Source organism: Macrobrachium nipponense, chromosome 28, assembly GCF_015104395.2.
Source record: "Macrobrachium nipponense isolate FS-2020 chromosome 28, ASM1510439v2, whole genome shotgun sequence".
Classification (NCBI taxonomy): Eukaryota; Metazoa; Arthropoda; class Malacostraca; order Decapoda; family Palaemonidae; genus Macrobrachium; species Macrobrachium nipponense.
Window position 1 is genome coordinate 6,722,544 of NC_087217.1, and position 15,447 is coordinate 6,737,990.

Genomic DNA, 15,447 nt, shown 5'->3' on the forward strand with positions numbered 1-15,447 from the left:
GTTTTCCGTGTTCTCGTTTTTTGGCTATGGCAGCGACCGACCCTCACATCAGATACAGTAGGTGTCGTTCTAATTTTTGTACTATTACAAATCCTTGCACGGAATGCCGGGCATGGCCTAAGGAGCAGTGGAGGTAATTTTATGGCAAGAGAGAACATCGGAGGGTTTCGACTCTTTTTACTTGGGAAGGGTTTGCACCTGTTCCTGATGTTTCATCTTCCGCGGTAGCCAACCCTCATAGTAGCGTTGTCCCTGCTTCTCCTTCCTTTTCTTCTATTGATTCGTCGATGGAAGTATCGGGAGGCCGCCAGGGTGATGTTTGTAATGCAGCCCCTTCTTTCTCGGGAGTTTATTTGGTTCCCAAGAAGGGTGAGGCTTTTTCATCAATCTCTTCTCTTCCAGACTCAGAGGCGTCCAAAATGGCGGCGATTTGGAAGACGCTTGGGCTAGGGGGTACCCCATCCTTGGAGGGGTTGCCAGCGCATTTTGTGGAGGCTTGCACCCCCCCTTCCTGTTCTGGCTAGACCATCCCCCCTCCTCCTGGCCTCGTCTTCGTGGGTAGCAGCAGTCGGTCATCTTGTATTTCTCCGCCAGTGTCTGCCGCCGCTTCGAGTCGGAGGGATGCTGCGGCGCCAGCCCCGTTGATGACATCACGGGGTCCGTCTTTGTGTACCTCCACGGGGTCCGTTTTCTCTTTTTCCTTGGTGTATTCCTTTCCGCCTAGTGTGGCTCTTTTTCCCCCCTCGCAGTGAGGGGAAGCCGTGACATCACCACCGCTTGTGATGTCACTCACATCGATGACGTCTCTCCCAGTCGTCTCCTCTGATCCACCTTTCTCAGCTGGGACATCATCACTGGCGCCCAGTTCACTATATCTCCCTTCCTTGTCATCGGAGCCTTCTCTGGCGCATCAGTCTGTGGTCATATGCCAGGCAGTGCTTCAGAGGTTGGACTCTGTATTGGATGTGAAGTTGGCTGCCTTTTCAGTTAGGAGGACTGGTAGGAAACGTGTTGCTTCGTCCCTGCCTTCTGAGAAGAGTGAGCATAAGAAACTACAGTAATACCTTGGGTTACTTTAATTTAATCCGTTCCAGAACCTGCTTCGTAACCTAAAAAATTCGTAACCCAAATGGATTTTCCCATAAGAATGTTATTAAAAAGGCAAATAATGCGTTCCACCCGACCATGAATAACCATTTCAATTCATATTTTTCCATTTATTTTTGTTCACTAAGGTTGAAAATTCGTGTAGGAATTACATAAAATTATAAAATTGAAGAATGAAATTAAATATAAACACTAGATTTAATACGCATGCACAGTAAAAACCTGAACTTTACTTTGGCGAGTGTGGCTGCTGGCTTGACGGAGACGGGAGGAGGGGAAGGGTGAGGAGGAGAGGGTTAGGGCTTGGGGGGGGAAATCTCCCTCCGTGAACACTTCTGGAAGACTTTCTGGTTCTTTCTCTAGAGAGCACCGTTCACTACGATCACTAATTTTACGCTTACGCAACACTATGTTGTCATTCACAATTTTGAAAAAATATTTTTCTATGAGCAAATTTTCTACATCGTCGAGAATATAAGGCCGTGTTTCGTCAATACTGTGACACCTTTTGATGCTTTACTGGCTTTAATTTCTTCCTTTTTCTTCAAAATAGTGCAGATCGTTGATTGCGACCGCTTGAAGAATGCTGCAATGTCTTTCATGCACTCGCCTTTATCATGCATTTGGATAATTTCCTTCTTCATTTCGACTGTAATCATCTCCTTCTTTCTTATGCTTTCCTTCTTGCTGCTTGCCTTCGTCATCTTGGGAGCCATTGTCTTTAGTATTTGGGTAATAGTAATGTATAAGCACTATCACGGAAAACACAACACGTGCGCAATCACTAAGCAAATTTGAGAGCGTATCACGGACAGATGCGTTCAATCTTACCGCCAGCGAGATATTGAAAAGAGTTATGGTTTAAAAAGGGTCAAGGGATGCGTAGGAGGAAGTCACGTGACCCTCGTTAAGTTTTGGCCGAAAAAATGCGTTCGCAGATCCCACGCTCATCCGATGTAAACAAAGCAGGCGTTAAGTTTTTGGCCGAAAAAAATGCGTTCGCAGATCCCACGCTCATCCGATGTAAACAAATCAGGCGGCCTCCCATGATGGAAATTCGCGCATTCGTATTCCAAGCGAAATTCGTATTCCAGAATGAGGGCGTCACTTCGTAAGTTAAAAAATTCGTATACTAATCGGTTCGTAACCCAAGTATTACTGTAGTGTCTTCTTTCCCCTCTTCCCCCTCTACGCCCCGTCGGCGTATCAAGCGTTGGAAGGCTAAGGACTTTGCCCTTCCTTCGCCTTCAAGGGAGGAACAACGCAGACGTGTTCTCGAGAGTGCTGTTGTTTCGGGCAGTGTTGGTTTGGTGGTGTGCTTTCTGCAAGAGATGCTTCGTCCTCTGCCTCGAATCTCGAGCGTGTGGCTTCCCTCCTCCTCCTCCTCCTCCTCCTCCTCCTCCTCCTCCTCCTCCTCCTCCTCCTCCTCCTCCTCCTCCTCCTCCTCCTCCTCCTCCTCCTCCTCCTCCTCCTCCCGTCCATGCACATCATGAGCGTGTTGCAACCTCCCCTGTCTGTGCACGTGATGTTAGTGCTCCTTCTTCTCCAAGGCGTATTTGTCACTGTAAGGATCTCAAGGCGCCTGTCAAGTGGTCGAAGGTAGTGAGCACGGAGTTGGTGCAGCTGGAGTGCTTGCCTGCCTCTCTTACTGGTGCTTCCAAGAGTTCGACTCTAAGGGATTCTCCGTCTATCTCGAGTGTTCGAGTTTCCGCCCCCATCTCACGTACGTATGTCTGCACACCCGTAGCCATTCATGGACACGTGGAGTCATCTGTTGAGGTAAGTGATGTTCCTAGTGTTATAGTGGGTTCGTCTCGGAGGCCGATGCTTGGACCCAGCCCAGACAGGTTGGTTGGGGTTTCGGACTGTTTAGCTGCTAACCCTTCTGTTAATTTTGGTAGAGAAGGCACCTTAGAAGAGCCTACACATCCTTCTCGTCATCGGTCTCTGTTGCCGGAGCAGGAGGTGGGAGACACACAAGAGTTTCTGTCTTCCTTGTCGGAAGTTGTTAATCTCATTCGTGCGTTTAACAATTTGGAAAGAAGGACTCGGGCTCGGCCATCTTACACTCTTTCTTGCTTGGAAGCCTTGGTGGGAGCTACTCAGGACCCTAAATCATCTCTTCAGCTTCCTTTGTTGGGGCACGTTCAGTCGGTCTTGCAGAAGGTTAACACCTCTGTTTTGGACTGGGACGGGTCACTTCGCTCTAGGGGCTCTACCAAACTACTACCCCCGCCTCTCACGAGACATAGGAAGTACTGTGCTACGAGCTCTGCATTTTTGTTGTCACGCCATCTTAACCTAGACGTCATTCACCTGAAGCCAGGTTTGACTTTGGAACAGGTGAGGTCGGTGGCTCCTTCCTTGTGTCTGCAAGACGCCCTAGCTTTGGAATCTACGGCGGCCTCCATGTTGCATACAGTTTCTAGGCTGGACCTCTGGTCTGTGGTTATTGCCAAGATAGCTTCCGACAGGTCCCCGGAAGGGTTGGTGAGTGCCTCCTCACTTTGCAGTCTGTTGCAGTCCGAGGGCAAGGTGTTTTCATATTTGGCTCACCTCAGTGCCAATTTATGGGCTAATCTTCTGATTATAAGGGATGCGGCTTTGTCTAGGATGGAGAGATTGCTCGACACAGAGTCCTTGCTGGCATTGAGGAACGGAGATCTGTTGGAGTCCCAATTTTTGTTTCCTCGGACAGAACTTGAAAATGTGATAGACCGGCGCCGGGCTGACACCAAAGGCCAACCGGTGCACCAGGCCATGTCTAAGTTGGAGTCTCGTCCTCGGAGATGCCCAGCTCCTCCTCCTCCCCCTGTCCAGCAGCAGTCAAGGAGATCGTCACCTGGTAGGCCATCGAGGCCCTCGAGTTCGGCAGAGCCTTCCCGTTCGACACAGCCCAAGTCAGAAGATCAGCGCCCCTTTCGCTCTCATTCCTTTAAGCCAAGAAGAGACCCAAGGGCCAGAGGTAAAGGGGGTCGTCTGTAGGTTAGGCACTTCTCCCTCTCCTGCGCCATGGGTTAGGGGGTGCCTGGCTGGCCATTGGGCCAAGTGGCAGAGTTATGGGGCGGAGAAGTGGATGGTAGATGTCCTTTGGGTGGGATACCTACTGCCATTCGACTTCTCTCCTCCTCTGTCGGACAAGCCGCAGCTCAGGAAGGCATATCCTCCAGATTCTCTGAAGTTCTTGGCTCTTCAGGAGGAAGTGCAGAAAATGCTGGACAATCATGCGATAGAGGAAGTAGTGCATCCGTCCCCGGGGTTTTACAGTCACATCTTCTTGGTGCCCAAGGGGTCGGGAGGATGGAGGCCTGTGATCTACTTATCCACCTTGAATCTTTTCATCAGGAAGACACAGTTCAAGATAGAGACCTCACGCTCGGTGTTGGCAGCCGTGAGGGAAGGCGACTTCATGCTGTGATAGACTTAAGGGACGCATACTTCCAAATCCCTGTTCATCCCATGTCCAGGAAGTTCCTTCGCTTCTCTCTTGCAAACAAGATCTTCGAGTTCAAAGTCTTGTGCTTCGGGCTGACGACAGCCCCTCAAGTGTTCATAAGGGCCTTCTCTCTTGTGTCAAGTTGGGCCCATGCTCAGGGAATCCGTTTGCTGAGGTACCTTGACGATTGGTTAGTCTTGGCAGTTTCCAGGGAGAAACTGCTGTAGGACAGGGATCGTCTACTTTGGTTCTGTCTGGACCTGGGCATATTAGTCAACCAGGAAAAGTCAAACCTCGTACCCACTCAAGGATTCTCTACTTGGGCATGGTCATCGATACGACAGTGGCAAAAGTTTTACCGTCAGATCAGAGATTGGAGAAGTTGTGGGCGGTAGCACGCAAAGTCACATCAGTCAGCTCATCAGTGGCAGGTTCTTCTGGGAGTGTTGTCTTCCCTGGAGAAGCTGGTCCCTCATGGGCATCTTCATCTTCGGTCTCTGCAATGGAGACTGGGAGAATTCTGGTCTCCAGTGGGGGACTATTCCCTGTTTATGGTTCCTCTGTCTCTGGAAGTGAGAGAAGACCTTCATTGGTAGTTGGACGACCAGAATCTACTGAAGGGTTTCCCTCTGTTCTCGGACGCCTCCCTCGCAGGTTGGGGCACTCATTTAGGCAGTCTCATCGCTTCAGGCATTTGGAGTTTGGAGGACAAGCAGCAACATATCAACGTCTTGGAGTTGAAGGCGGCTTTCCTGGTTCTGAAGGAGTTTCGGGGGAAGGTAGAGGGTCACTCTGTCGTTCTCATGTCGGACAACACCACAGTGGTAGCCTATGTTAACAAAGGGAGGCCTGGTTTCATATCAACTTCATGCCTTGACCGTCGAGCTTCACCAGTGGGCGATCAGCAATTCGGCAGAACTCTCAGCCAGGTATATCCCAGGGAAACGGAACGTGGTCACAGACAAAATCAGTCACCGGGATTAGATCCTAGGCACATAGTGGTCCCTTCATCAAGTGGTAGCAGACAAGCTTTTCCAGATTTAGGGGAGACCCATGCTGGACCTTTTCGCAACACGCGTCAACATGAAGCTGGAGGTGTTCTGTTCAGTGGTTCCAGATCCTTTAGCATTGGCAGAGGACACATTCCAACATCCCTGGGACAACCTGGAGGTGAATGCCTTCCCTCTGTTTTGTTTGATCCGTCAGGTTTTGAACAGGCTGATGGGTTCACAGGGTCTCAGGATGACTTTGGTAGCCCTTCTGTGGCCTCAGGCGGAATGGTTACCATATCTGCTGTCGTTGTTGTCAGAGGTCCCGAGGGAGATTCCCCATTAGCGACATCTTCTGTGTCAGCCCCATGCAGAAAGGTTCCACCAGTCAGTAAAATCCCTGTCTCTTCACAGTTGGAGGCTATCAAGTACAGTGGGCCCCCGTATTCGCGTTCTCCGGATTCACGGACTCACACGTTCGCGGATTTCTCTCGGGAACGTTTCCCTGCATTATTCACGGAAAATTTGCGCATTCGCTGTATTTTTCTATGAGAAATATCCACAAATTCCTGGTTTTTTTAATCAATTTCATCATAAAATGCACTTTTTGTGATAAAACTATTAAAAAAACTAAGTATGAACATTTTCAGGGGTTTTTCTTGAGTTTTAACTAACAATATGGGCAGTTTTTAGCATTTTTCTAGGGGTTCCAAACATTCACGGGTTCTAACTATTCACAGGGGGGTCTGGTACACATCCCCCGCGAATGCGGGGGGACCACTGTATCTCTTCCGAGCGAGAGGCTTTTCTCAGAGAACAGCTGGGCACATGTCCAGCAGTCTTAGAAAGTCGACCTCCGCAGTATACCAAGGCAAATGGGCGATCTACTGTGATTGGTATCATAAACGGGGTTTTTCTCCACTCGTGACCTCTATTCAGCGAATAGCAGACTTTTTAACCTTCCTCAGAGACGAGAAACGTTTGTCCGTTTCTGCTATTAGAGGTTACAGGGCAGCACTGAGTTTGGTGTTACACCTTAAGGGTATCGACATCTCTTCCTGGGAACTTTCCCTGCTAGTTTGGGATTTGAGCAGTCGAGTTCTCCTAGAGAGCTCAAGCCTCCGTGGGATGTTTCCTTGGTTCTTAAGAGCTTCACTAAGAGTCTATATGAGCCCTTGCGTCGCTCATCTGACAGGAACCTGACGCTCAAGACAGTTTTCCTTCTGGCTTTGGCATCTTCCAAGAGGGTAGGAAAACTCCACGGTCTGAAGCTATGAGGTGAAGCACATCAGAGGTTAGGGGTCGATGTCCTTCAAATTTGTCCCGGAATTCGTGGCCAAGACCCAAAATCCCTTGGTGCATGATGACAGGTTCACTTCGTTTTCCATTCCATCACTGACTGACTTTGTGGGTGGTGATGCTCAAGAGCTTTTGTTGTGCCCTGTCCGGGCTTTGCGTTGCTATCTTAAAAGGACTCGGCACCTTAGACCAGGCTGCTGCAGACTTTTTGTTAGTACAAGCCGTACAAAGAAAGAGGTATCTAAGAATACTATCTCCTTTTGGATATGACGTTAGAGGTATTGGTCCCTCTTTGGCTTTGAAAAAGAACTTGACTGTACATAGAGTGTTGATTGCTGGTACTTGGTTACGCCAGTCCACGTTCACCTCCTATCTTGAGGATGTTGTAGACAGATCTACGGACACGTTTTTTCTGGGTCCTGTGGTGGCTGCCCAACAGGTTGTGTAACTCATAGTTGCCCTTAACAGGGCACCTTTGTATCTTACATAAGATGATTGTGTGGATGAGAGAATGAGTGAGTTGGCTGGTCTCCTTCTTTCTCTTGTACCTTTCCTTCTTCCTTCGGGTGGTTTAAGGAATAGACACATCATTCGCTGGACTGGTCTGATACAGGTGAGTAAGGTAGTCATATTGATAGTGTTGTCATGCAATATACAAATATCTTACCCACTATTTGGTAGCATATGCTTCACTCCTTGGCAAGGAGGAGTTTGGAGTAATACAAACCCTGGTGTCTTGGTTTGGTATTGGACAGTCAAAGTTTCTCTTTGGTTCTCTATACAATGGTTATCCCATGTATCATTGTACGTCACTCAGGTTCTGAGTGCATAGATATCAATTTATCTAGCTTCTCAATGGGCTTCAGTCCCTCTCCAAGAACTATTTCTTTTGAGAGCTGGACTTGTAGGTAGGCCCCCACCCGGTCTAGGATGTCTTATACCTCCCTCCATGTATGAGTCTATCCTATTGTTAGGACCGAAGGTTTGTTCGCGTATGAACAAATGACAAATTTTCTAAGACAATTTGTATTTTTCATAGCTACAAACCTGAGGTCTTAACATTATACTGCCCACCTCTAGCCACCCCTCTGTTTGTTAAGTCATCCTGAGTTGGGAAAGACTGGCGTAGCGGCGTCGTCCTTGACCACTCCTAACCCAAGCTACGCATGCATTGCCAGATATCACAAGATTCCTTGCTTTCATCTGCATTTTAACCGGATCCAGCTAGGTGCTAGAAATTATCGTATTGTTAAGGCCTCAGGTTTGTAGCTATGAAAAATACAAATTGTCTTAGAAAATTTGCCATTTTTTCTAAGTACAACCAAATTGGATAACATCTGTTTTGCTTGTATTTCGATCATCGTACTATAGTACATTATTACCGCAGTTGTTATAAATGACGTTTTGTAGAATAGAACTGAGATATCTTGCTGTAATAACTTTATTTGCCATAGATCAAAGATTAATATAGATGAACGATAAATCGGGAAATATACTGTTAAATTTAAACCTAGTTATAACTGAAGCTGAGAAAACTGTTCAAGCTGCTAATGACTATTATCGTGCATTGGCAACAAGGATAAAACTCCAGTAAACATATGCCATTAAACACAACCGTAGATAAAATTGAGATAAAATCATTTTAATCAAAACTACTGTGCTTTAAAGAACACATTTTACCGTTGGTTTCACGCTGATATAAGATAAATAACGTAAAGTTCGTAGTATGATGATATAAAGGAAAATTGCGAACAGAGTCGTGTAATTTTTTTCGCAATAAACTTGCCGCCAACGTAATCTGTTAACGAAAACAAAAATTAGTTCACAATCACAACGAGAACTATTCAATTCATATTTCCACCTAAAACACATATAAGGAAAAATAACCTTTTCTCATATAAGTCAAGTATCTAGATATTCGTTTATGCTAAGTAGAAGCAAGAAAATTCACTCAGAATTGCGTTAAATATGGCGAAACAAACTCGTATTCGCCATCAGTTGATTTCAAACCAATCATTGGCTGCTCCGCGGAATACTGGCTTAGATTTGCCGTAGTGTTTTATAATACAATAATATGAGAATACATACAATATTATTGGATACAGTGAAGTAATGTATAACTTTTTAAAGGATTAATGGAAAAGATGTGTAATTAATAAAATAACACCATGCATTTTTTCGGAACAGTGGCGGACAAGAACGAACATGAAAAAACATCCTCTGACAATGTGGAGGTTAGTTACAAAAGCTGCCTTAATTTGTATCATATTTATGTACAAATATAAAAGTACGTACCCTATACGTAATATATTTTCATACACATTTAAACATAAAAGCATGAACATTTATAAAATCGGCACATCGATCGCTAAATTTGCGCTTTTTTTAACTCGATATTTTCGGAAGAGCAGCAGGCGGCAGCTTACAAGAACAAACATGAAAAAACATCCTCTTTGATAACGTGGAGGGCAGTTTGAAAAGCTGCCTTTGTATCATATTTCTGTGCAGAAATAAAAATACCCTATACTTAATACATTTTCATACACATTTTAAACATAAACGCATGAATATTTATAAATCGACACATCCATAGCTAAATTTGCACTTAAGTAACTTGATATTTTCGCCATAGAACAGCGTCAGAGGCATATATTTTACCTTAATACTTGTGTAATAAATCTCCATAAAATTTGTTAATATCATTTGTATAACCTTTATGGTCTGAACGGCATTTCTACAAATGTATGAACTCGTTAGACATAATGGCGCTAGCGACGGTGTCAACTGAAAATTGTGCCGTAAAAATACCTTAAAATGCCTTATTTTTTTATGAGTATTTTTGACGACTGCTGTAAAACTGATTCGCTGCTAAGCGATTGCGCCGTTAACCGCGGGCCTCCTGTACAGTGTTTCCCCCATATTTGCGGAGGGTGGGTACCAGACCCCCCAGAAATAGCTAGAACCCATAAATAGTTGAAACCCCTTTAATAAAAACACTTGAAACTGCTATTTTGTTAGCTAAAACTCAAGAAAAACCCAATAACAATTTTTATACCCAGTTTTTTAATAGTTTTATCACAAAAAGTGCATTTTATGATGAAAAGTATAAAAAATACAGTAATTTATGGATACTTGAATACATCTCATAGAAAAATACTGCAAATAGGCCAATTTTTCTCGATTAAAGCCCGTAGATGAATCTGTGAATATGTGGGGTTGACTGTATCTACTCATTCAGTGCTCCCAGCTTGAGCCTGTTAACAGTACAGACAGTAGTACACTACTATAGTTATGAGAATATTAACTCCTGCAACAGTTGTGGTTTATTCATGGAATCTATGAAGAGTACTACTGCCATGAGAATGCCTGCATTTGTTGTCATTGAATAAGAAAATCACATTTTTCTCTGGTACTGACAGCATTCTCCTATGGCCAACTGTGGTGCTCTTCATCTTTAAATTATTGAAACAGGGTCTATATTTTATTTCAGTAATTACAATATTTAGAAATATTTTTCTGTCAATGCATGATGTAATCATCATCATGGGATTTTGAGGTAATCATGGGGCTTTTACAATTTTGATATGACAAAGACAAATATTTAGAAATGTAAGTTCTGACCTGAACAGACAAGATTAGGATATCAAACTCTCTTATGAAGCTGTAAGGCTTCAAAATGTGTTGAATTATAAATTGAAGTTAGTTGAAGTCCACTGGATAATTAATTTGTTGTACTCTGAAATGTATAATAGTACTATTGTATGCAGCAAACTTATAATAATTTATTTCTATTTTCTGTTATTGGAAGTAAGTTCTATCTGGAAATGTGTTTTTTTTTTAGGAAGAGGGGATCTTGGAAGTAATAACCATTTTGAAAGTGTCATTATTTTTTTAGCAGCATCTTTATAGTTCATTTTTTTCTTTGCAGGTGCATGATGATGTTGCCAGTGCTATAGGAATATCAGGTGGTTGTTATACATTGAGACCACAAGTAAACAGACTTCCGACATCTGTTACTAGCCTGCTAGACTCCTGCACAAGACCCTCAGATATCACAGAGTCTTTACACTTAACAGATCCCCATCCAACAGCATCTGGTCCTTGCCTAATAGGCCCTAGTTTGAATTCACCCAAACCAGAAACTACCATGTGCCTGTCAGATCCTAGTTCCAAACAATCTGTAGTTGTTAAGCAGGAGGTTGGGAATGTGGAGCAAATGGTTACCAGTAATGCTAATACTGAGAAATCATTACTTGGTAAAACCAATTATGCAGCATTAACAAAAGCAGAGGAGTGTTGTGATGTCCCAAGCTTTAATACAGGTGAATTTTCTGGGAAATCAAGTGAGCAAATGGATGTTTCTAGTAATGACCTCATCACAAGTAGTGCTCCAAACTTACATTTGCCATCATTTTCTGTATCATCAGAATCAAACATAGTTCCACACAACCACTTACAGACCTCCAGTTTATCATCCTCTTCTGTGCTTACAACATGTGATGTATCCACTTTAACAACCTCACTGTCTTCTTCCAGTATTAATATGATTTTGAATAATGAAGCTTTGATGAATAGTACCACATCAACAATGAGCATTTCAGCACCGTGTGTCACACCCGCACCAGCAGTATCAAGTACTTCTTCAAATTTATCCTTAGAGGTTTCACATTTTTCTTCTGGTACTAGTGTTTCTGAAAATCCCATGTCTGGGTGTATGACAATGTCGAATGTTGATAATTCACTTATGAATATGTCTTCTATCCCTCAAGTAAATCCTATGCAACAAATCCCTATTGGAGAAATAGATATTACTGCTGAGGATCTCCCACGTCTGCTTAGTGAAGGAATGGGTATGGTAGTTGGAAGTGGAGGAGACAATACAGGAGATGGGTGTGATGCTCCTAAGCTACTGGATACCTCAGGTGACACAACAGATCTCAGTGAAATGTTATTTAAACTTCAAGAAGCAACTGTAGGCATTAGCCAAAGCCAGGATCCATCAGTTTACACTGGTCAGATGATGCCATCATCATCAGTGCAACAGATGAATGTGCATTCAGGACAGCTTATAACCTCTCAGAGTCTCAGTACTCCACCTGGTTCAGGCTTGACATCTCAGGGATATAATGAAATGGGACAAGCAATAAACCCTCATCTTCCTGCAAATATGGGTGGGAAGTCAATGCCCATGCAGAACAGCTCTGGGTCATCTACCCCTCTCCTTACATTTACAGGAGCTCTTAGCACAAACTCTGATTATTGTAGTGTATCTCAGAGTATCAACCAGCAACCCATCAATAGCATTGGTGATATCAAAGGTCATCAGGACCTTATTGGTCCAGCTTCTAATGATCCATGTGATCCTTTAGGAAAGAATGACACTGGTTTAGTTGACAGGGACTCCATAAACTTGAATTTCCCAGTAAATAGTCTTAGTAATAGTGAACTTGAGGATATATTAAAGAGATAGAGCATTAGAATCTGTGATAGAATTTATATTATCACTTTATTTATTTATTTATTTTTTTAAATGTCAGCTACCACTTTGTTTCCTAAAGGTGTTTGATATAGTATTCCATATTCTACCCAAATTCAAATGGTTACCAAAAGGCAAAAAAAATGTTAGTCATCCAGTTAATAGTTAGGAAAATTGCTTGGCAGCCTGTTGTGCCCCAAATATTTTTCATTGAATTTATCATATGAAGGTCACCAGGCAAATACTTATACATGTTATATAGTTATGGTAAAAGTAAATAGTTTCAAAAGCTTGTAAACATTCATGAATGTTAAGCCTTGATACTAATGGTCTGTATTATAAACTTTAATTCACATTTTGGTTTTCCATTTTATTATTTTTAGGCTTTTCATGTCTCACTTAGCTAGATGGTCTTAAAATCACAAAATTCTTATGCACATTCGATTCTTCATCATTGTATATCTAGCCACAGGAACATAGTTTTCATTTTCGTTTAAGATTATTATAGTGCATATATAGTAATCACTGAGTACACTTTAAAATGATTTTTGTTGTTTGTATATTTTTACTTCATTCTACAGAAATCAAGCATTCAGAGATTTCCATAAGAGGGAGTAAAGCTTGAGGATGTTTTTCAGATATAATATCTCGGATTCTATCAGTTGATGTAATTTAACTCTCTCAGGGAAAGGTGTTGTACATAGAATATTTGTAATAATAATTGTTATATTCTTTTGAGAAATATATTAAATGTTATTTATTTGTAAAATTCTGACCTATACTTTTTCTTTCATGATACTGTTGTAATCTTTATTGAATGTTGAGTGTTGTACAAATTTGTACTTAAGTAGTGTAATAATTATAGTTAATTAATTTATAGGTGTATACAGTTACTTTTCTTTGAAGGCAGTCATAGTAGGTAGGAGATAGTGTAATGCAGTAGTTATGAACAAAAATTACATAGGTTTCATATTTGAAGACCAACTTGTTGGAAAGTCATTTTTAACAATTTTAAGTTTTAATTATGTCTGTATCTTACTTTTACTTCTTGTTTGATCATTTATTCATGCTTTGAATAATTAAAAAGTGGAAAATTTAGTGGCTGTTGAGTGTTCCTCATTGTCTGATGATATTGTATCCAAGTTGCAATGACACATTAAAGTAAAATGGAAAATTCTTCCCAAGTAGTTGAAAATAAGTTAGTTGCCTGTGTTATAACCTTGAAATTATCAGTCACAAGATTAAAAAGTTATTTAGTAAATGTATTTCTATGTTTGTATGATATGATTCTGATATGTATGTGTTCCAGATATATCTTTTATCTACTTTGTAAATCATATTTGCAATTGAAAACTATAGTACAAGCATACCTTAATTTTAGCAAATCATAGCATAAAGATTTAGTTTTTGTCACAATTTTATTATGTACTGTACTTTATGAGAAGTTTTGTTAGTTTTTCATTCAGTGAAGAATATACTTACATATTTTACAGTACTATTTGAAAATACAAGAGAAAATTTATTTTGAATGCCTTGACATGAGTCATTATTTCCCCCTTTAAAATTTTAGTTATGTATACTTTATTTTACAGTTTCTGGAAAAATAGGGTAAGACAATATGTATATGTAGTTTACACTGTTATCATTACTCCGGAACACATGATGTTCCTGTTATTTCATGTAGATAGTGAGATTCTATTTCTTATGTAGTACTATTGATTGTTCGGTGGTTGTGCAAACGTAGTTATGGTTTATCTTACATTTTTACCTAAAGACCATTTTTTACTTTATTCTGAGATTTGATAATGTTTAGGTGTGATATTATGTACATTGCCAAAAATATAATAAATTGTATACCATAGTCTTAATATTGATATTAAATTTTGAGGAGATACACTTATGTTGTGGTGTTCATTTCCCTTTACAGTGCTGAAGAAATTTATGTGAAAATAGTAGTAGTTATTAGAAATCTCTGGGGAGAGCACAAATGCATCTTCATCAGCATGTGAATGAGATGAAGCTAACCACTGTATCACATTTAAGGACTTGTGGCCATCCAACAGAAAAAGTTTGCAGAATTGTAGATGTAGTCAAATTCACCGGCAATATTCAGTGTTTTGCACACAAATTGCAATTATGTCTTTTTGTAAGAGAGTTCATTTCTCACTTATTGTTATGAAGCTGTTTGTCAGAGATTACCCCTGAAAAATTTATAGGATCGAAAACCCCAGAAGACACCAAAAACCCAGCATCGTATCGTTTTGGCCTCTTGTTAATAAATTCACTCGTACCAACCTGATTCTAATGCAGAACAGAAGACAGTTGCAAGAACATGGGCTTTCTTCCTTAATAGGTAATATTTATGATAACTGCCAGATGTGCTTGAGTTAGATAAGTTAAGAGTTTGGAGAAATATATATATTTGTGTAATTTTGGTTTGTCTGGTGTGATGATGTGTATAAGTGATAATATGCAAGCGAACTTTGGGTTTTACATGCAATATTCAACCTTTCTTACCTGTGCTTTGGGATGATTTCTCTGCCCAAGAAGATCAACATTTCACTCTTTTTGACAGTATATTTTTTTTTCTACCTACTATATATCACAAATTTATTATTTTAGATGTAGGCAATATTAATGAAGTACAAGTAACTCAGAAATGTTAAATGAAATAAACTCTTCCAAAATTGACCAGTTTTTTAATAAAATCATTTCAAACTTGGGATTTTGAAATGTAGGTAGAAGAGAATGGACATCCAGTCTAAGGTTTTGCAAGTTCTAAGCTACATACATTTAGTTACATACAATGAACTTGGGAGGAATGAAAAGTTTATTGCAATGCAGGTCATGCCAGAGGAAAACATGATTTAGGAGGCTTCTCTTTGGTACTTTATCATCGTCATTGTAAACATTTATACATCAGTTTTTCCCTTTTAAAGCTCCCATCACTCCTGCGCCTTGCCCTCTGCTTACCTGTACTCCCGTCAGTTATAGGTGTATAGTACCTACATTCTCGTTTTTCCCTTAATTTTACGTGCCTTCTTACAGGTCTGTTCTGCTACTTCAAAATCTACTGTTGTATTGACTAGCTGTTCCCCATCCATTCTTATCAAATGTCTAAACATGAGAGATGAGAGGTA

The 15,447-nt window shown here is 41.3% G+C and overlaps 1 protein-coding gene across 1 annotated transcript in view; it reads left to right on the plus strand.

Moving 5' to 3' along the window:
* LOC135201384 (serine-rich adhesin for platelets-like) overlaps positions 1-14,998 on the plus strand; it is a 31,400-nt gene extending 16,402 nt beyond the window's left edge. The window contains exon 4 of the mRNA XM_064230243.1: positions 10,760-14,998. Coding sequence (XP_064086313.1) covers positions 10,760-12,301 — 1,542 coding nt within the window. The 3' untranslated portion in view covers positions 12,302-14,998. The remainder of the gene's footprint in view (positions 1-10,759) is intronic.
* The last annotated feature ends 449 nt before the right edge of the window (positions 14,999-15,447 follow it).